The sequence below is a fragment of the Bos indicus genome, chromosome 21 (genome assembly GCF_029378745.1).
Source record: "Bos indicus isolate NIAB-ARS_2022 breed Sahiwal x Tharparkar chromosome 21, NIAB-ARS_B.indTharparkar_mat_pri_1.0, whole genome shotgun sequence".
NCBI classification, from domain to species: domain Eukaryota; kingdom Metazoa; phylum Chordata; class Mammalia; order Artiodactyla; family Bovidae; genus Bos; species Bos indicus.
Window position 1 is genome coordinate 21,001,719 of NC_091780.1, and position 21,857 is coordinate 21,023,575.

Here is a 21,857-nt window from a genome sequence, read left to right on the forward strand (position 1 = left end):
CCGACTCTGTGCGACCCCATAGACGGCAGCCCACCAGGCTCCCCCATCCCTGGGATTCTCCAGGCAAGAACACTGGAGTGGGTTGCCATTTCCTTCTCCAAGTTTTTCTCTGGAGCCCTGCAAATATCAGCAGCTATAATATTATTACCCAAACATGAACCAGGTCTGAGAAACATGTGGTTCCAACATTGCAAACCTGTTTTTAACTGGCTGTATTTTCTAGAATCAGTGTATGCCTAGCTGCCCAGTGTATGGAGTCTAGGTGGTTGAAGCAGATGGGCAAGGTTTGTTGCTTAGTAAGGAAGTTTGCACCAGGATGGAAAACACTGTCATGAGTCTAAGTCTGTTCTCATCCTTTACATACATAATACCCATGAGCACTAACAGGAATTACAGATGATACATTCATGCAAATAGAGGAGGCAAGCCCCTCTAGTTGTCAATGCCAGTAGGTAAATACTTACACGGGCAATGCAGCAAGTGCACCTGGGAATGCAAAAATGGAAGCTGAAAACGAGCCTGTTTGAGCTACACAGACACACAAATTCATGGCTGCTGGCCCTTCCCCAGAAGCATCCTGGAAGGGTGGTTTTGTGGGGAGAACATGAGGTAAATTCTCTTCCTTGGAAAGCTAAAGGAGTCCCCTCAGGAATAATCTTCCAACTCAGCTGCTGTGCTTTAGCCACATGTGTTTGTGTGTTTAGTCGCTCAGTTGTGTTTCTTTGCAATTCCACAGACTGTAGCCTGCCAGGTTCCTCTTTTCATGGGATTCTCCAGGCAAGAATACTGGCATGGGTTGCCATTCCCTTCTCCAGGGGATCTTCCTGACCCAGGAATCAAACCCAGGTCCCCTGCATTGTAGGTGAGTTCTTAACTGTTTGAGCCACCAGGGAAGCCCACTTTAGCCACACATCACAGCTCAACACTGGGCCAGAGATATGGTAGAAATAATAAAGTGCTTATGAAGGGCCGTGAACAAGTAGTAGACAGCTGAGAGGCATCGTTCTCTTCCAGGAGCTATGTTTCTTCCAGAACTGGCCAAGTAGATGGATTCCACCCCTGGGGACTGGGATTCAGTCTCCAGATTGAATACTCCCCGATCTTAGCATTCCTTCCAATGCCATCCCATGGTCTCACACTTGGCAAGTACAAGTCTAAAAGCCACACTATCACCCTCAAACTTGCATCCTTCCCTGTGTGTCAGTTCATTGGCAGTATCACCCACTTCCACCCCTGTCACTCAAGCCTGAATATTCCTCAACCCCTCCCACCTTTTCCCAAGCCTGGGCCACCACCACCTTTGTTCAGGACAATTTAGAGCCTCCTAAGGGGATCCTCAGAGAAGGCAATGGCACCCCACTCCAATACTCTTGCCTGGAGAATCCCATGGACGGAGGAGCCTGGTAGGGTACAGTCCATGGGGCCGCTGGGAGTTGGACATGACTAAGCAACTTCACTTTCACTTTTCACTTTCATCCATTGGAGAAGGAAATGGCAACCCGCTCCAGTGTTCTTGCCTGGAGAATCCCAGGGACGGGGGGAGCCTGATGGGGTGCCGTCTATGGGGTCGCACAGAGTCAGACATGACTGAAGCGACTTAGCAGCAGCAGCAGGGGATCCTGACTTCAGTCTTGAGCTGTTCCTCACTTGCTCCTAATGTGAAAAAGACTGCTTTTCCACCTCCATCCAAAGCACCTGCATCTCCTGAGCCAGCCGGGGGCTTGATTGCTTGTTGCCATCAGACCCTTTGCACAAGCTGCCCCTTCAACCTAACACAGGCTCTCAAACCTCCCCTCCATTGCTCTTTGTTCTACTGTCAGTTGTTTGTTTTACAAATATTTACTGCTTTGCCAGCAGTGGTGGCTTAGTTGCAAGTCTTGTCTGACTCTTGCGACTTCATAGACTGTAGCTCAGGCTTTGTGCTAAATGCTGAGGTTTTGCATGCAATAACCCCTCTAGCCACATGGACTTACATCTTAGGGCTGTCAACTGAGAGAAAAATACACAACCTAAAAGTGAGTTAAGTTTTATCCAGGGACCTTACACAGAATGATAACCCAGGAAACAGCTTAGCCCTTAAGGGAGGATATATATGAGATTTTTTTGCAGTGGGTGGATGGGTGGGAAATCCATCCATCAAATTGAACATCAAAAGATAACTGATCATACACAAAAACCCAGCCATTTCAAGATAATGATTTAAATGCTCTTCTATGTGTAGGAAGATGCAAGAATCTTGTTCGGTCGCTAAATAGTGACCAACTCTTTGCAACCCCATGAACTGCAGTACATCAGGCTTCCCTGTCTTTCAATATCTTTTGGAGTTTGCTCAAACTCATGTCCATTGAGTCAGAGATGCCATCCAACCATCTCATCCTCTGTTACCCACTTCTTCTCTTGCCCTCAATCTTTCCCAGCATCAGGGTCTTTTCCAATGAATCGGTTCTTTGCAACAGGTGGCCAAAGTATTGGAGCTTCAGTATCAGTCCTTCCAATGAATGCAGGAATCTAGGTTCATTTAAATTATTCCTTAGATTTGCATTTTCACTATCTAAGGATCAGTACATTCAAAACACAGAACGTTTCCTGTTTTCCCTTCAGGCACACTGAGACCGGAGACTGCAGGGCTACGGACTTGATTCCTGAAGAACAGGAATTGCACGCAACATTTATTTTTCCTTTACAGGGGCAACTGGCACCTCTTACGGCACAAGGAGTAGGAGCCTTCCTCTGCCTTCCAGGCATTTCCCATGCAACAAAGCATTACTTGATTCATTGCCTCTCTCACTGACCCTTTCCCCAATAGTACATAGGAAAGCCTTAACTGGTCAGGACATCGTGGTGACTATGCCCGGGCCACACTTCCCCTGCTCATTCTGAGGTCCCGAATTAGCGTTCAGAGATTGTGCCCCCCCCCCCCCCCACTTTGAGTGGGAACGTCCGAGGATTCCACAGCTCCCCCCCCTCCCCAGTTGTCTTAATGGTACGCTCCAAGCTCGAGCTCCCGGGTAACGGAAATAAGCCGCAGGGGGCGGGACCCGTTGCTCAGGGTAACGGAAGGACGGAAACGGCAGGTTGCGCGGGTTTTTTGGAATTCAGTGGCTGCGTTGAAGTGGAAGTGACCGGCTAGAGGAGCTTCGCGCGTCGCAGGGGAGGAGGGACTCAGCTCCCGGGAGGTAAGGGGTCTGGGAGGACAGGACGGCGCCCCTTCCGAATGGCGTTCTGGCTTTTTCCTTGGCCCGAAAGAGTCTGTGCCCTGGCGTCTCCCGTTGTGGCCTTTAGCGTTTCCTGCTCCTCGGGCGGCCTACACCCTTGGCCCTCTCGTTAAATTCTTCCTCTCCATCAGCGTTCAGCTCCTACGTCTGAGACATTTCTCTAAACCCGTTTCGCCTTTGTAGCTCGGTCACAGCGATTATCCCCAGCTGCCTTGTTTTATAGTTTCTCTGTGTTTACTTCTCGCTCTCCGAGAAGCCCGGGTGCTAAACCCGCGGCGTCTCCCTTTCGTGGTGCCTCACTAACCTCAGGGCCTTTGGACAAGGAGTCTGCTATCCGCACAGGGACTTAACAGCCACCTATCTGTGTGCTACTCAATTCTGGTTTTAGGACTAATTTAGCAAATGTACCTGCTGAAATAGAAGGAGTTCAGCATCTTCCCTTTAGGGCTGGACGTTTCTTTGGTTGATATCCCTTTTCTGAATCCTCTACCATTCAGCCCCTAATAGAGGGGCTAATCGTAGGTAAGAGTCCCCAGTAGTACGTAAAAGCATGGGTTTTGGGGTCTGGAATTGGACAGACTTAGGTTTCAGTTCTACTTCTGCAACTTACTAGCCTTCTAACCTTTGGGGGACGTTCCTTAATTTCTCTGAATCTCAAATGATCTTCATCTGAATTGGGAGTAATAGCACCAACCTCAGAGGACTGGTGTGAGGATCAATGTCATTTTCCCCACAAATATTTATTGGGCACCTATTACGAGCTTACTGTGCTAAGTCTTGGAGATTCAGTGATAAAACCAGAGGTGGCCCCCTGCCCTCTTGGAGTTTGTAATGGAGTGGGAGATGTAATTCTTAATCTAATAATAAGTGTAATGTTAAAAGTGTGGTGATGGTGAGAGATTACAGTTGCCTTGAAAGAATGTAATAGGGGAGTGTTTAGACTGAGCTTGTAAAGGAGTGTGGGATTGAGCTGAGACCTGAAGGATTTTTAGGAATTAACAATAAAAAGATCGGTGGGCAGGGGATGAAAGAAGGGGTATTTATTTTTATATAAGTTCCAGACAGAAAATCATGTGGAATTGACTGTGGCAGGAGGAACTTGGGGGTTTGAAGGACTGAGCAGTTCAGTGTAGCTGGAATATAGAGTGATGAAAAGGAATTAACATGGACCAGCCATGAAATTAAAAGACGCTTAGTCCTTGGAAGGAAAGTTATGTCCAACCTAGATAGCATATTCAAAACCAGAGACATTACTTTGCCAACAAAGGTCTGTCTAGTCAACGCTATGGTTTTTCCTGTGGTCATGTATGGATGTGAGAGTTGGACTGTGAAGAAGGCTGAGCGCCGAAGAATTGATGCTTTTGAACTGTGGTGTTGGAGAAGACTCTTTTTCTTTTTTTTGGACTATGAATATGCTTTATTGGAGAAGCAAAGAATAGACACGCTAATTGCTCATGGGGTCAAGATCACAGTGCAGATACAGACACACAGATGGCAAAGAGAGATCAAGCGATGATCCTGCTGCTCTTCCAACAACGTGGTGTCAGCTTCAGGAAGCAAGCCTTTTCTCTGCCAGCTGTCAGTCCAGGAGGGAGATTAAGGAAGATACAATCCATCACCATGGCCAAAGGGAGGACAATGGGAGAGCCTGGATCTTGTTTCTTGGTCCAGATGAAATCTGGTGCTGTTACTTCCACTTGGGTGGACACTTCTGCTCGCATGGTGGGCATGGTGGCCCAGGAGGGCATTTCTTCTGGCTTAGTGGAGGTGGGCATGGATGAGGTGGGCAAGACTCATGGCACTTGGGTGGGCACACTTTTGGAGGTGGATGGCAGGGCTCCTTGCACTGATGGTGATGCTGATGCTGATGTTGATGCGGATGCGGATGGGGATGCGGATGGTCAGACATCTTCCTGGGTCTCAAGGAATCAAATCCAAGCTTGTTCCACTTGCTGCAGTGAATCTGAGATGAGGTGTCTAGAGTAGGCTGCAGGCGTCCTTCCGTTCTCCCGAAGGAGAGGAGACCTGGAGAAGACTCTTGAGAGTCCCTTGGACTGCAAGGAGATCCAACCAGTCCATTCTGAAGGAGATCAGCCCTAGGATTTCTTTGGAAGGAATGATGCTAAAGCTGAAATTCCAGTACTTTGGCTACCTCATGGGAAGAGTTGACTCATTGGAAAAGACTCTGATGCTGGGAGGGGTTGGGGGCAGGAGGAAAAGGGGATGACAGAGGATGAGATGGCTGGATGGCATCACTGACTCGATGGACATGAGTCTGAATGAACTCCGGGAGTTGGTGATGGACAGGGAGGCCTGGCGTGCTGCGATTCATGGGGTTGCAAAGAGTCGGACACGACTGAGCGACTGAACCAAACCTTTATATCCTGACGTCAGGATTTTGGACTAATAATGGAAAGCCACCGAGTAGTTTTTAAGATGAGGATGAATCACAAATCTGGTTTGTGTTTCAAAGACATTTTAGCTGCTGGGTGGGGAATGAGTTAGGAAGCTGTGTAGTAGTTTAGGTGAGAGATGATGGTGACTTTGGAATAATGTGGCAGTAGTGAATCTCAGAAGTAGACTTGAGAGATGTTTGGGGACACAGGACTTGGTAGTGGATGTGAAGGATGAAGGTGAAGTGGTTAAGAATGTTGCCCAGGTTTCTTGTTTCAGCAGCTGGGTGGATGATGGTATAATTTAGGGAGATTGAAAGCAGCAGGAAATACAGGAGGAGGTTTTCTTTCCACCAGTCTGCATTGCCCTCTTCTCGTAATACTCCCATAGCTACTCACTGCTCACTAAATCCTATCTGCCTAATGTGCTTCCATTTCACCCTTTCCTTTGCAGTCTCCAGAGTCAGGCCCCAACACCAGCCTTTGTCACTACCACTAAAATAGCTCCCAGTAGACTCTTAGCCTCTGCTCTTCTTCCTTATTCCCTCCCTACTTTAATCTGCGCATTGATGACATATTTAGTTTCCTCAAACACTGTTTCAGTCTTGTCAGATTCTCTTTTACTCCAGAACTTTTTGTCACTATTACTTACAGAATAAGGCCTAACTTCCTTAATTCGACATTTGAGATCTTGCACAGCTTAGCCCCTCCCTTTTACTAGCCTTCCTTCTCACTGCTCCCCTAGTTGAACTCTCTACCTCAGGCTACGTACTCATTTTCCCCGAGTAAGTTTTTCACATTCTCTTATGAATGCCTTTGTTGACAGTACCTTCCTCCCCAGTAATGTACACCATGTGGTTCTGGTGACTATCTACATTTAATCTTTAAATTCCAGTTCAAGGTTTCCTTTGCTAGGAAGCCTGCTTGATGTTTGAGCACACTTTTATTTCTTAGCCTTGTTAACTTCTCATTTATTTTTGTACCGTTTAATTGGTATAAATGTGTTTACAGTGCTATTGCTTTATTCATTTATTGTGTATGTGTAGATAATAGTATATATTTGCAATACTGTTAAATGACAGCTTTGTTCTAGGTAGCATAATGGGTAGATACTTAAAAAAAAAAAAGAAAATGTGAACAATTGAATTATGAGACGACTTAATTTGACTACAGCTTTCTAATAAGGAAATTCCAGGGGATTCTCCAGATTCTTTGGTTTGGTTAAGAATCACCTACTCCTACAGTTGGTAGTCCTTAGCCTGTTGAGTATTCATTGTGTACATAACATATTTGAAATACTCAGTTAACAAGTAGAGAAGGGAAAAAATCAAACTTGTTTACTTTTGGGAGTTTTATCCAGCTCTTGACATTTTTCCTTTTCAGTTCCTTGTTTGTGCAACAATGGACCAGAAAATTTTATCTCTAGCAGCAGAAAAAACAGCAGATGGCCTACAGGAATTTCTTCAAATCCTGAAAGAAGATGATGTGAGTATTGGGAAGCAAGTTCTGCCAAAAGTAGATGCCAGGCATGATGAGAGATGTAAGGGACATGTTAGAATTAATTCTGCCGCTTCATCTATCCCCCACTCACCTTAGGAGACAAGGGTTTATTTGATAACAACTCATAGATGTAACAGAGGAGGCAATGGCACCCCACTCCAGTACTTTTGCCTGGAAAATCCCATGGACGGAGGAGTCTGGTAGGCTGCAGTCCATGGGGTCGCTAGAGTTGGACACGACTGATCGACTTCACTTTCACTTTCCTGCATTGGAGAAGGAAATGGCAACCCACTCCAGTGTTCTTCCCTGGAGAATCCCAGGGACAGGGAAGCCTGGTGGGCTGCTGTCTCTGGGGTCGCACAGAGTCGGACACGACTGAAGTGACTTAGGAGCAGCAGCAGCAGCACAGATGTAAAGAAATGGGGGAGAGGAAGAGATATGGACTACTTAAGGGCATTTGGAGAAGGCAATGGCACCCCACTCCAGTACTCTTGCCTGGAAAATTCCATGGATGGAGGAGCCTGGTGGGCTGCAGTCCATGGGGTCGCTAAGAGTCGGAGACAACTGAGTGACTTCACTTTCACGTTTCACTTTCCTGCAGTGAAGAAGGAAATGGCAACCCACTCCGCTATTCTTGCCTGGAGAATCCCAGGGACGGCGGAGCCTGGTGGGCTGCTGTCTATGGGGTCGCACAGAGTCGGACATGACTGAAGTGGCTTAGCAGTAAGGGCATTTGTGTACATTTATACAACTATAATTTCTTGGGAACATACAGTTTAATGAAATCAACCCAATTTGAGATGGAGTGCTTAAACAGATCAATTTTCATAAAAGAAAAAAAGTTAGCAGTTATACTTCAACAAAAATACCAGGCCCAGATAGTTTTTCAGGAGGCTTCTACCAAACCTTTAGAAATCAGAGGTAAGATCTAGATAGTCCCAGTGCTACACAAGTTGTTTTAGAGCACACATATTACGTAATGTATGTATATACATAAGGAAAGCTTCCTGATAAAGACAGCTTGAAGGGGCTTCCATTGGTGAAATGTGAACATCAAAATAATCAAGTTCAGTTATGAATTATAAACCACTGAAATATAAAGAAATCTGTGAGTCCATATTGATAAAAAAAAAATAAATGGTGGGAAAGGTTCTTGCTTACCATAAAGTTAGAAAATCGTCATTTGGCAACAGTCATGATCAAGATTGGATCAGGCAGAAGCAGCAGTGGATGCTAAATCCAGGGAGCAGTTTTTTGAACTTTTTATTTTGAATTGATTTTAGATTTACAGAAAAGTTGTAAAAATAGTAGAGTTTCTGTATAGTTCTCTCCCCAGTGTTAACATCTTACGTAATAATTTCAGTAAAATTTTACAAGCCAGGAAGTTAATATTTGTACAGTACCTTTAGTGAGACTAAAGAGTATTTGAACCCTACCTGGTAGTTTTTTCACTGATACCCGTTTTTTTTTTATGTTCCAGAATCCCACTCAGGATCCTACACTGCACTTAATTGTTATTTTCCCCTGATTTTCTGCAATCAGCAACTGCTCCTCAGTCTTTCTCTGTCTTTTGAGAACACTGAAGAGTTTTGATCCATTATTTTGCTGACTGTCTGATGTGTCTCATGATTGGACTCAGGACATGCATCCTTAGCAAAAAGACCACAGAAATGGCTCCATGCCTTTTCACTGTGTGTTATATCACTGGGCTTGTGATGTGCCATACCTGGTGATGCTGACTTTGAGAACCTGATATTAGAGGTTGCTGCTGGGCTTTTTCATTATACAAGAGAAAGTGAGATGAGGAACACGATACTTGCATGGTCTTAAAGTTACTTCCACAAACTGCATACTGGTTGCAAAGGGAGGGGAAAAAATAATTATAAAGTGGGAAAATCAGGCAACACATTTGACTGGGTGATCAGACTCATACTACCAGTGAAGGACAGATGGTATCACATGCCTCCAGGTGTAATACTCCAAGAAGGACACAGTATCACTTGTATTCTGGCCAAGAATGCGTAAACTCAAGTCTACTCACGAGGAAGCATCAGACAACAGAAAATGAGGAATGTCCTGTCTTATAAAAATCTATTTTCACGGTGCCATTAACTTGGTAGTTCCAGTCTGTCCACTAAAAGAAAAAATGTTAAGCCTTCCAATATAGCAAGGATACTTAATCTTACTTGGGGCTTTTCTGGTGGCTCAGATGGTAAAGAATCTGCCTGCAATGCAGGAGACCTGGGTTCAGTCTCTGGGTGGGGAAGATCCCCTGGAGATGGGAATGGCTAACCCACTCTAGTATTCTTGCCTAAGGGAATCCCGTGGACAGAAGAGCCTGGCGGGCTACAGTCCATGGGGTCACAGAGTCGGAAATGACTGAGTGACTAACACACACTTGGTTTACTTTTGCATTTTAAAATGCAGTAAAAAGGTAACTGAATAAGGTCAAAAACTAAGACTGCAGATCATGTAACTAGAGGGAGGAGGACGAAACAGGAATAGAGGACAGGAGGAATGGGAGAGAGCCAGCATTTGTTTGGAACCTGCTGTGCACTAGAACTGCACAGGGTCCTCTCTGCCTGTCATCTAATGTAACCCTTCTAGCAGTGCTTTGAGGCAGGGACTAGACACGCATAACAGGTTAGATAACTTGAGGTTGTAAAGCTAATATATGGCAAAGCGAGGATTCATATCTGGGTCTTCTGATTCTGGGGCCAGTTTTTTCCCCGTATGCCATGTTGCCTTCTCTTAAAACTGAATTTTTTCAAGAAGAGTCAGGGTTTCTCAGCCTTGGCACTGTGTATATTTTAGAGTGGATAATTCCTTATTGAGGGAGGTTGTCCTAAGCATTGTAGGATGTTTAATAGCATCCCTGGCCTACACCCATTAGGTGACAGCACCCTTCCAGTTATAACAACTAAAAATGTCTCCAGACATTGCCCTGTATACCCTGCCTGGGGTGGAGGTAAGGGGGTAATCCCTGGTTGGGAACCTCTCCTCTAATAAGGGTTATGTCAAGGGCTATTGGAGATTCCAGGCGGAGCAGTCAGCTACTTCCTTATTAAGTATTTAAGAAGGGAGAGAGAAACTCCAGTCAGAAAGACCAGGCACATGTAGAAGGCTTCTGTGGTAGTCCTTTGTCTGGATATTATCAACCTCATCTTCTCAGTTTTTTCTGGCTGCTGCTGCTTAATCACTGAATGTTTGTGCTTTTTTTATCTTTACATTTTCTCCCTGGATGATCTTACATGTTCCCATTGACCTCTTTCCTCTCTGAGCTCTACTTTGGCATATCCAGTTATCAACTTGACATCTCCACTTGGATATCTTAGAAATAGTAGTTCTGAGCCCCACATCAGATGTGCTAAATCAGAAACTGCAAGTGAGGGTCTCTGTTTTAACAAGCCCTCTGGAAGATTTAGATGCTTGCTTAATCCCAAATTTTCACCATGTCAGTAAATGGTGTCACCATCTAGCCAGTTAGTTGCTTAAGCCAGAAATTTGAGTTCTCCTTAATTTTTCTTTTTCCTTTATCACCACAGCCATTTCACTTCTAAACCATGAGGAAATCTGTCTTTGTCTTAGTCCATTCAGGCTGCTATAACAAAATACAGTAGACTGGGTGACTTATAACAACAATTATTTCTCATAGTTCTGGAGACCAAAAGTCCTGGATGATGGTTCCAATATGGTCAAGTAAGCGCTCTCTTCTGGATTTCAGGCTTCACATTGTACCTTCATATGGTAGAAAGAGCCTGGGAGCTCTGTGGGATCTCTCATAAGAGCTCTAATCCCATTTGTGGGATTTCCGTCCTTATACCTATTCACCTGGCAAAGTCTCCACCTCCAAATACCATTACAATGGGTCTGAAGAGTCCAACACATGAATTTTGGAGGACATAAACATTCAGACCCGAGTAAAGTCCTCCTGATCAAGCTCTCAAATATATCTTCAGTGTACTGATTTTCAAATTAAGGTGGGGTTATATCCCAATAAACCCATTTTAAGTTGAAAATATACATTGAAAAATATCGTAAATCGAAAATGCATTTAATACACCTACCAAACATCGTAGCCTAACCTTACCTTAAATGTGCCAAGAATACTTTAATATTAGTCTTCAGTTGGGTAAAATCATCCAACAGCCTGTTTTTTAATAAAGTCTTGAATATCTCATGTAATTTATTGAATACTGTTCTGAAAGTGAAATACTGAATGGTTGCATGGGTGCAGAATGGTTTAAGTGTATTGGTTGTTTATCCTTGTGATCCCAAAGCTGATCACTAGCCCAGGAAAGGGCAAAAATTTGAAATACAGTATCTACTGAAAGTGTATCACTTCTGCACCACTGTAAAGTTGAAAATCAAAGTTGATCCAATGTTTTAAGTTGGGGACCACCTGTACTTCATCTTACAAAGTACTTCAAACTACAGTAGCTATTTTTACAGTTCTGAGGACTAGAAGTCCAGGATCACAGTGTCGGCGTTGTTGGTTCCTACTAAGGCTGTGACTATCCGTTTCACGCCTCTTGCCTAGCTTCTGGTCGATTGCTGACAATCTTTGAGATTCCTGGCCTTGCATCACCCACCCGTGGTCTCTGCCTTCATCTTCACATAGCGTTCTTGCTTTGTATGTGTTTCTGTCCCAAGTTTCCCATTCTTCTAAGGACATTAGTCATATTGGATTAGGGCCTACCCATGTGACCTCACCTTAACTAATTACACCTACAATGACCCTGTTTCCAAATAAAATGACATTCTGAGGTGCTGGGGATTAGAACTTAAGCATGAATTTTGCAGGGGAACACAGTTCAGCTCATGACTTCTCTGATGACGTCAGTGTAGGCCATTATCTCTCTATTGATCACTGTAGCAATCTCCTAGCATATTTCTAGTTCATTCTTAAACCCTTCTATAGTGTAGTTTCTGCCATAGGAGGAAGACTGATTTATTTTTTAAACATCTGTCATGTCCCTCTCCTCTTTTCTCTTTAGTTACTTCTATTGCATTTCGACAAAAATCTGAACTTCCTACCATGGCCTACAAGATTCTTATCATCTGGTTCTCTCGAAATTCATCTTGTGCCACTCTTCCTTACTACTTTTCATCCAAATTGGTCTTTAAAATTTTTTTTCAGGCCATCCAACTTGCCAAACGCCTTGCTCCTTCAGGACCTTTGCGTGTAACAATGCCTTCATCTGAAGTGTCTTCCTTTTCCCCCTTTGCATAACCAGCTTTTTCTCATCCTCCAATTCTCTATATGGAAATGTCCTCCACCTCAGAGAAGCTTTCTCCCTGACTACTCTAGCGGAAGTTGCCTCCCTTTCCTCAATTACTATCTGTTTCAGTCTTTTCAACCATTTCTTTTTCTGATTTTTTTTCCTGTTATCCTTTTTGCTTCTGTCTTACTGTAAACTGAGTCAGACTGTGTCTGTCTTGTTCATTCTTGTATACCTAATGCTGAGGAAGAGGAACATATTCAGAGTATTTGTTGAATGAATGTATATCCCCAAGAACATAGCTCAATACCTAGTGCTGATTAAATACTTAATAAATGTTTGTAGAATGAACGTATGAATAAATTTCATCTTGACCACCCAGTATCATCTTATGATCCACCCTCTATAATGTGAACACATATCTTATTTTTGATGCCTGGAGTTTCTGAAAGATATGATTCTGACAGATGAGCGTTTTTCATATTGGGAGTTTAGGTCATTCAAATAGGGAAATTGTTGCCAGACTTGTACCTTTTCCTTCCGTTCTTTGTAGCTGACTGACCTCCTTCAGAATCAGGCGGTGAGAGGAAAAACTGCTGGAGCACTGCTGAAAGCCATCTTCAAAGGTAATAATAATGCCTCTTCTCTCTCTGGGTTCACTGGTATGTTTGTTTACTTTTGGCTCCTATTGCTACTCTTTGTATTGCTTGAAGCCCCGCTGAAACTTTTCTGTTTTGGGGATTTTACAGAATCAATAGCACTATCTTGTGGACTTAAATAATTTTTCTAAGGCAGGTAGAAGTGGCTATCTGAGATTGTATTGCTAGTTTTAGAACCTGTAAAGGTTGTACTTCATAAAATACGGTTTGGTTTACTTGTGCTTTTAAGCTTGTGGAGAACGGCAATGTTTAATACTTAATCTGTGTTTAACAAGAGGCTAGGGAGCTCTGAGTTAAAGAAATGGAATACCTTAGTTGACTTATTTAGAGATGCTTAATTCCCAGTGGGGAATATTTGTTTCTGTATCTTGAACAAGGGCCAGTTTTATATTGTGGCAGATTGTAACTCACAATCATTTTATAAATTGTAGTAGAATAAAATTCTATAAGCACAAATTAAAAGTGGCTTTAGACTCTTAGGAGGTTATTTTAACTTGGTTTATTTTTCTTACCCCCTCAAGTAATTGGGTCTTGCCTTGCAAGGGTTCAAAAACACATATTTAAAATTTGGAAACTTTTTAAATGACTGTTCTGTAGAAATATCTGAGACCAGGAAGTAACAGAGAATCAGGAGCTGCTGCCTATGTATACTAAGTGAAAGTAATAAGAGTAAAACTGGGAACAGATTATCATGGCTCCCACTTGTGTAACTAACCTTATTTTTACCTTATTTAAAATCATAGATTTGGAAATCTGAGTTTCAAATTAGCATGAATTATCGAATATTTATGGAAACTGCCTCATAACTATTTTAATCCTGTTAAATCAGTGCTGTGAAGGACCAATAGTTAGCTAATGATACGTTTTATAAAATTGAGATATAATCCATGTACTAAAAAATTCACCCTTTTAAAGTATATATTATTTTATTGAGATGTAATTGACATCATAAAATTCACCCACTTAAAATATCAATTCATCGGCTTTTAATATATTCACCAAGATGCACGCCTGTCAAAATTTTCGAGTATTTGTATTATCCCTGAAAGAAACCTTACATTCCTTAGCTGTCACCTCCTAAATTCCTGATCCACTCCAGCCCTAAGAAACCACTTATCTGCTTTCTGTCTATAGATTTGCCTATTCTGGATATTTCATAAAAGTGGAATCATACTGTATGTGTCCTTTGTGACTGGCTGCTTTTACTTCCTGTAAGGTTACTAAGATTCGTCCATGTTGTAACCTGTATCAGTATTTCATTTATCTGTTGAATAATATTCCATTATCTGAATAGATCATACTTTTCCATTCATGAATGGGTGGACATTTAGGTTATCGACACTTTTTAGCAATTATGAATCCTGCTACAAATTTTTGTGTAAAACATTTTCATTTCTGTTTGGTAAATATTTAAGAGTAGAATTGCTAGGTCATATTGGACACAAGCGAAGCGCCTTAGTAGCAGTGGCAGCATGGTGACTCTGTGTCTAAGTGTTTGAGGACTGATGAGCTGTTTTCCAAAGCTGCTGCATCCTGTTTCCATCACTATTGAATAAGAATTCCCAATGCCCACATCCTTTGTCAACACTTGTTATTGTCTTTTTCATTCTAGCCACTCTGGTGAGTGTGAAGGGGTATCTAATTGTGGGTTTGATTTGCATTTTGCTGATGGCTAATGATATTGAATATCTATTCTTGTGCTTACTGACCATTTGTATGTCTTTGGAGAAATGTGTGTTCAAATTATTTGACCTTTTAAAAATTGATTGTCTTTTTATTACTGAGTTGTAATATTTAAATGTTCTAGATATAGGTCCCTTATTAGATGTATGAATCACAAAGTTTTTTTCCATTTTAGGTTCTTTTCATTTTTTTAATGGTATCTTTTGATGCATGAAGTTTTAAATTTTGATTTTTTTTTAATTAAAAAAAATTTTTTGTAGCTTGCACTTTTGGTTTTTATCTAAAAGATCATTGCTTAATCCAAAGTTACAAAGATTTATACCTTTTCAAGATTTCTTGAAAAGATTTCTTGTGTTTTCTTTTCAAGATTATAATCTTAGCTTTTACATGTAAAACTTTTATCCATTTTTGAGTTAATTTTTGTATATGATGTGAGGTAGGAGTCCAGCTTCATTTTTCCCCATTTTTTTCTTCTTTTTAAAAAATATTTATTTTATCTGGCTGTGCTATGTCTTAGTTGCAGCATGTGGGATCTAGTTCCATAACCAGGGATTGAACCTAGGCCGCCTGCATTGGGAGCACAGTCTTAGCCACTGGACCACCATAGTACCTTTATTGAGAATCAATTGCCCATAGATGCGAGGGTTTATTTCTGGACTCAGAGTTGTATTCCCTTGATCGAGATGTGTCTCTTTGTGTCAGCACCACACTGTCTTGATTAGAATAGCTTTGTGGTAAGCTTTAAAATTGCGAAGTGTAAGTCCTCCACTGTTTTCTTTTTTAGAATTAGTTTGGATATTCTGGGTCTCATGAGTTCTCATATGAATTTTAAGATTAGCTTGTCAATTTCTGCAAAAACGGAAACTGAGTTTTTGGTAGGGATTATGTTGAATCTATCTATGGAAAGTATTGCTATCTTTATATGTCTTCCATTAATAAACATGACATATCTTTCCATTTACTTAGGTTCTTTTTCATTTCTTTCAACAATATTTTGTTCTTTTCAGAGTACAAGTGTTGCACTACTTTTATTAAATTTATTCTGAAGTATTCTTTGAGTGTGATTGTAAATGAGATTCTTTTCTTAATTTAATCTTCTCATTGTTCAGTGCTAGTGTATAGAAACACAGTAGATGAGTATATTGATCTCATATCTTGCAACCTTCCTGTACTTGCTGATTAGTTCTAGTAGTTTCTTTTTTGTGGAGCCCTTATAAACAAAATTATGTCATCTTCAAATAGATGTAACTTTACCTCTTTCTCAATCTAGATGCCTTTTATTTTTCTAACCTAGTTACCTCAGTTGGAACCTCCAGTACAGTATTGAATAGAAATGCTGAGAGTGAACATCCTTGTTTTTTTCCCTGATTTCAGGGGGAAATCTTTCAGTTTTTTATTAGCAAGTATGATGTTAAGTTAGTTAAGTCTCTCACTTAGTCATGTCCGACCTCTTTGCGACCCTGTGGACTGTAGCCCACCAGGCTCCTCCGTCCATGGGATTCTCCAGGCAAGAATACTGGAGTGGGTTGCCATTTCCTTCTCCAGGGGATCTTCCCGACCCAGGGATCGAACCCAGGCCTCCCACATTGTGGGCAGACACTTTAACCTCTGTGGTTTTTTCATGGATGCCCTTTATCAGGTTAAGGAGTTTTCCTTCTATTCCTAGTTTGTTGAGTGTTTTTTTTTTTTTAATCATGAAACAGTACTGAAATTTTCAAATGCTTTCTCTGTATCTGCTGAGGTGATCATGTGACTTCTATCCTTTATTCTATTTATGTGGTATATGAAATTGATTTTCATACATTGAACCAGTATTGTGTTACTGGGTTAAATCCAGTTTGGTTAGAGAGTACAGTCTTTGTTTTATGTTGGTGAATTTAGTTTGCTAATATTTTGTTGAGGATTTTTGCATCTGTAGTCACAAGGAATATCATTCATAGTTTTCTTAGAATGTCTTTGTCTGCTACTGCTGCTAAGTCACTTCAGTCGTGTCCAACTCTGTGCGACCCCATAGACGGCAGCCCACCAGGCTCCCCCGTCCCTGGGATTCTCCAGGCAAGAACACTGGAGTGGGTTGCCATTTCCTTCTCCAGGGCATGAAAGTGAAAAGTGAAAGTGAAGTTGCTCAGTCGTGTCCAACTCTTCGCGACCCCGTGGACTGCAGCCCACCAGGCTCCTCCGCCCATGGGATTTTCGAAGCAAGAGTACTGGAGTGGGGTGCCATTGCCTTCTCCGGTCTTTGTCTGGTTTAGGTATAAAGGTAATACTGACCTCATAGACTCAGTTTGGAAATGTTACCTTCTCTTCTGTTTTTTTGGAAGAGTTGCTGTTAATTCTTTAAATGTTTGGTGAATTCACCGGTAAAGCCATTTGGTTCTGGACTTTTCTTTGTAGAAGAGGTTTTATTGCTAATTCAGTCTCTATTTATAAGTCTGTTCTGGTTTTCTATTATCTTTTTTAGTCAATTTTGATAACTTTGTGTCTTTACAGCAATTTATTCATTTCATATGTTGTTTATTGTATTACTTTATTTTATTTTTTTTTAATTTCTGCAAGATTAGTAGTAATGCCACTCTCATTCCTGATTTTAGTAATTTGATTCTTCTCTCTTTTTTTCTTGGTCAGTCTGAAGATTTTTCAACTTTGTTTATCTTTTCAAAGAAAAAGATTTGGTTTCCTTGATTTTTATTATTCTATTCTTTCATTTATGTCTGATTTTATTTTTATATTCTTTTCACTTGGTTTGACTTTAGTTTCATCTCTTTATAATTCCTTATGGTAGAAGCTTGGGTTATTGATTTGAGATCTTTTTTAATGTAGGTATTTACAACTGTAGGTTTCGTTTTAAGCTCTACTTTAGCTGTATTCAATAACTTTTGGAATGTGTTTTTTTCTTCCCATTCACCTCAAGGTATTTTTCTCTCTTTTCCTGCTGACTTCACTCAGTGATGATGTTTTGAAGTAAAGTATGTTACTTAATTTGGGTTATTGGATCCTGAAAAGCTTTAAGAAATATTAGAAGGTGTTCCTTCTTCTGCACTATAAAATTATTTTAAAAATTAATGGCATGGATGGAAGTGTACAGAAAAACTGGTATTTCAGTTTTCTGTCTAAATTAAAAAACTTTTTCAAAGCTCCTAAATATTGGCTGTTCTAAGTACCATAGTAAGTATTTTGATCATTCTGTTTCTGTATTCAACTGCAAAGCTGTTTGTTATTCCTGTTTGCCCTTCAACCTTGTCAGACTTCTTCCTTTTTTCTTTCTTTGTTTCTGTGCTACCTGTTGAAAATGATAAGGTTTACCCTGTTCTGAGGAAGCTGGAGCTCTTAAGAGACTTAAGATATACAGTTGTTGTATCCAGTTGTTGGAATCAGGGGATTTACAGAAAGAAGTAGCATCTGAAATCACAGGATTGCTAATGCTGGAGGTGAGATGGAAAACAAAACTGTTTTGGTTTTGGTTGAATTTGGAGCGGGGTTGGTTATATGTTGAGGGAGGGAAAATGTAAACGTCTCAGACCCACCGTAGTTCCTACTTACAAGTAAGAACTACCGTTCTAAAACAAAATAGCCGATGAATGAGCCATAAACCACCTAGATGTTTATGTTACGTTTCTGGTATCATGGACATGTGTCTCTTTCAAGAGCTGGAATATTTAAGAACATCAGGGAACTAATGGAAGATCCTGACCTTTTGAAATCCTTTACCAGAGCAGAATGATTCCCTGAATCACTTTTAGAACCCGTTTTGGGCTTCAATGCCAGTTCTGTCAACTCAGCAAAAGACTGATTTTTGGAAAGAGGTATCAAACATCTAGATATCTGCTGAATGTTTTTTAATCCCATGAACTTTAGGTTCACCGTTTTCCGGGACAGTTATTGGTTGAATTAGCCAATGAGTTTGTTAGTGCTATCAATGAAGGCAAGCTAACAAATGGAAAATCTTTGGAGCTGTTGCCCATCATTCTCACTGCCCTTGGTACCAAAAAGGAAAATCTGACTTATGGAAAAGGTAATTTTTCTTCCAATTTTAGTGGCTTTTTCTTTCTTCACTTAATCGGATTTATTCTTCAGTGTATTTTGCATTTCTAGGTGAACTAAGTGGGGAAGAATGTAAGAAGCAGTTGATTAACACCCTCTGTTCTGGCAGGTAAGTCCTTAATAATATGAAGAATTTTTCTCAGGACTATAAGTCACCAAAAAAAGGAATACCATTATTTTGGGAATTTATATCACTGAAGTTTTAGTCCATTTTTTTGTTTATGATTTACCACTATAAAACCATTTAGTCTGTGATGAGTTTTTGAGAGAGGTTATTTGCTGTATTCTTTATTCTAACATTATACATATAGTCTCTACTTACTTAACTGTCATCCTAACACAGCAATTTAGCCCTATAGTATTATTTGGAGTCCCAGGGTCTTCAAGGCTAGAAAGTCACCTTGCCACTATCTTTTATTTTGGGGCGGGGGGGATATATAAGTGATATTTTTATCATTAAGCCTGATATTTGTATCTTTAAACCTGAAATACAAGTGTCTATGCTAAGGAAAAACTGCATTGTATAAGAAAGTCTTCATACATGAACATTTCAATACAGAAATTTGTGACTAGCTTAAGGATACAATAATAGAGATATGTAAGTTGTGGTATGTAAGCTATAAAAGAGCCACTCCATGCAATTTATACCCATTAAAAATGAAATATATAAAGACATATAGCGAAGATGAAAGATCTTTGTGTATATATGTATATATATAGTAAATCCTTAATACGTGTTTTTATATATATAGCCTGAAATGAATAGAATACTAAGTTACATAATACTGTGATTATACTTCAATATGTTGAAAGGAACTAGATTATCCAAACCAGAGATAACTGCTTTCATGGTTCATAAGGTCTCTTACAGAAATAATTTTAAGCATGTATCAGCTCAGGTATGTTTATCCATTTATTCTTAATTACACAAAATATTATTCATTCTACATTGTAATGTACCTTGCATTTTTCATTTAACACATATGTTCATGTCAGCATATACTACTTTACATCATTCTTTTTAATAGTTCCATAGTATTCTAATATTTGGCTAATCTCTAATTGTTAGATTATTTAGTTTTTGCCAGTAAATAATATTGGCTATTTGGGTTTTTGCTATTATAAAAGATGTTGCAGTTAACATTCTTTTATGTCTGGGTGACCTTTTATAAGCATGTACATGGGATATATTCCTAATAGTAAGCTGGGTGGCTCTTTGGTTATGTGCATGTTTAAAGTCGGTAAGTAGTATTGCCAACTTGTCTTCCCAGAAGGATTATATCAGTGTATGTTCCACAAAATAGTATGTGAAGTGTTTGTTCACCAAAATCTCACCAGCACTGAATGTCATCAGGCTTTGATTGTGCCAGTCCAGTAGGTTAAAAGCTGTTATTTCATTGTTTTAAATGTCATTTCTTTGATGTTATTTCCCAGTAGCAGCAAATCAAACTTGAAATGGCCCTAATTCTTTTCTTCCTTGCTAATTTTATAAAGTAACATGTAAATAAGTTAAAACAACATAAACTTTTCTTTTTCATTTTTAATCAGATGGGATCATCAGTATGTAATCCAACTCACCTCTATGTTCAAGTAAGTATCATCATTCCCTTCTTTTTTAATCCTGCTGTGAGAACTTACCTGCTAGAAATTGAAATGTAGTAAGCTCAAATACCACTGTTCCTGAGTAAGAGTATTGATACCTCTGTTTTCTGTTACAAGATTTCCCCCCACCCTTTTTTGCTTTAATTTCTTATTTAAAGTATATGATGTTTTATTTCCAAGATAACTTTGCTGAGGAAAGATTATTGGTTTCCTTTAAGGTTCTCCATTAGAGAAAAATCAAAAGACGCAATTAACAACATTCTGATATCTCCCAAATTGGTCTCTAACCTTTAGAATCTTTGATCCCCAGGGCTGTCCCTCTGACTACAGAAGAGGTGGAATTTGTGGTGGAAAAAGTGTTGAAGGTGTTCTCCAAATTGAATCTTCAAGAAATACCACCCTTGGTCTATCAACTTCTGGTTCTCTCCTCAAAGGTATAAATAAAATATTTTTTTAAACTCTGGTGTAATGACCAATTATTACCATTCAGTTTATTCATACTCTTTATTTTATGTACTAGGACATAGAAACTTTCATTTCACATATGACAATTTGGTCTACTAAAAATGTCATGGTCCTCAGAGTGAATGTGTGTTATCTCTGGTCTCGTGTGTGTGGTAGGAAGAGGGATGAAGAGCTCTGAAAGGGTGGATTGTAGGCCCCTTAGAGTCTGATATTAAGATGTATTTCAAACTCTGTTTCAAAAAGTGTTTTTATGAAAGTGTTCTATAAATTCTTAGTGTGAGTCTAGCTTATAATTTATTTAAATTCATACTTGAAAATTCTTTAAGTTGAAAAGTAGTTTAACTTGCCCTTATTTATTTTGTTTTATTCTTTTTCAGGGAAGCCGGAAGAGGGTCTTGGTAGGAATCATAGCTTTCTTCAACAAGCTAGATCAGCAACACAATGAGGAACAAAGTGGTGATGAGTGAGTTAAAGAGTATAGAAATAAAATCATTTTTCCAAATTCATCATCTCGTTATCTAACTCTTCAGTCCCTACCTTCCCCTCAGCTGCTCAGTAATAAAGTTAAAAAATAGTGTAGTCTCCTCAACTCTTATTTTAATCTTTCCTGGAAAACAGCAATAATGACTCTGTAGTTATAGACTTCAAAGGCATTTATTAAGTGTTTACTCTGTGCCAGAAGCTATTGGACCTGGGACAGTGATGAACCAGTCAAAGTTCCTGCTCTCATGGAGAAATTTTAATGAGAAAAGAAAAGAAATGACAAGAAAAGTATTAGAGTGGAAAGGGCTATGCATACGTTTCAAGTGGATGACGTGACAGTGACAGCATGGCTACGTTAGGTTGAGGGGTCAGGGAAACCTCTGAGAATGTGCTGTGTTACCTGAAGCCTGAAGGATAAGAGCCATAATATGTAGCTCAAGGAAAAAAACATTCTCAGTGGAAGAGTTAGTCCAAAGGCAGGACACAGCACGGTATGGCTGGAAAAGAGTTTTTGAAGCAAATATTTGTAGAATGCTTGCTGTGTGCCAAGTACTGTTTTTTAGCACTTTAAACTTCACAGCAACTCCATTTTGT

At 40.2% G+C, this 21,857-nt stretch overlaps 1 protein-coding gene across 3 annotated transcripts in view; it reads left to right on the top strand.

Annotated features, from left to right (window-relative positions):
• Positions 1-3,038: 3,038 nt before the first annotated feature.
• The window catches only part of FANCI (FA complementation group I), a 64,671-nt gene continuing 45,852 nt past the window's right edge, over positions 3,039-21,857 (top strand). For all 3 annotated transcript variants that reach the window (XM_019983640.2, XM_019983641.2, XM_070775104.1), the window contains exons 1-9: positions 3,039-3,176; positions 6,992-7,093; positions 12,884-12,956; positions 17,970-18,100; positions 18,528-18,684; positions 18,765-18,822; positions 20,262-20,303; positions 20,626-20,749; positions 21,158-21,243. In XM_019983640.2, coding sequence (XP_019839199.2) covers positions 7,010-7,093; positions 12,884-12,956; positions 17,970-18,100; positions 18,528-18,684; positions 18,765-18,822; positions 20,262-20,303; positions 20,626-20,749; positions 21,158-21,243 — 755 coding nt within the window. In that variant the 5' untranslated portion in view covers positions 3,039-3,176; positions 6,992-7,009. The remainder of the gene's footprint in view (positions 3,177-6,991; positions 7,094-12,883; positions 12,957-17,969; positions 18,101-18,527; positions 18,685-18,764; positions 18,823-20,261; positions 20,304-20,625; positions 20,750-21,157; positions 21,244-21,857) is intronic.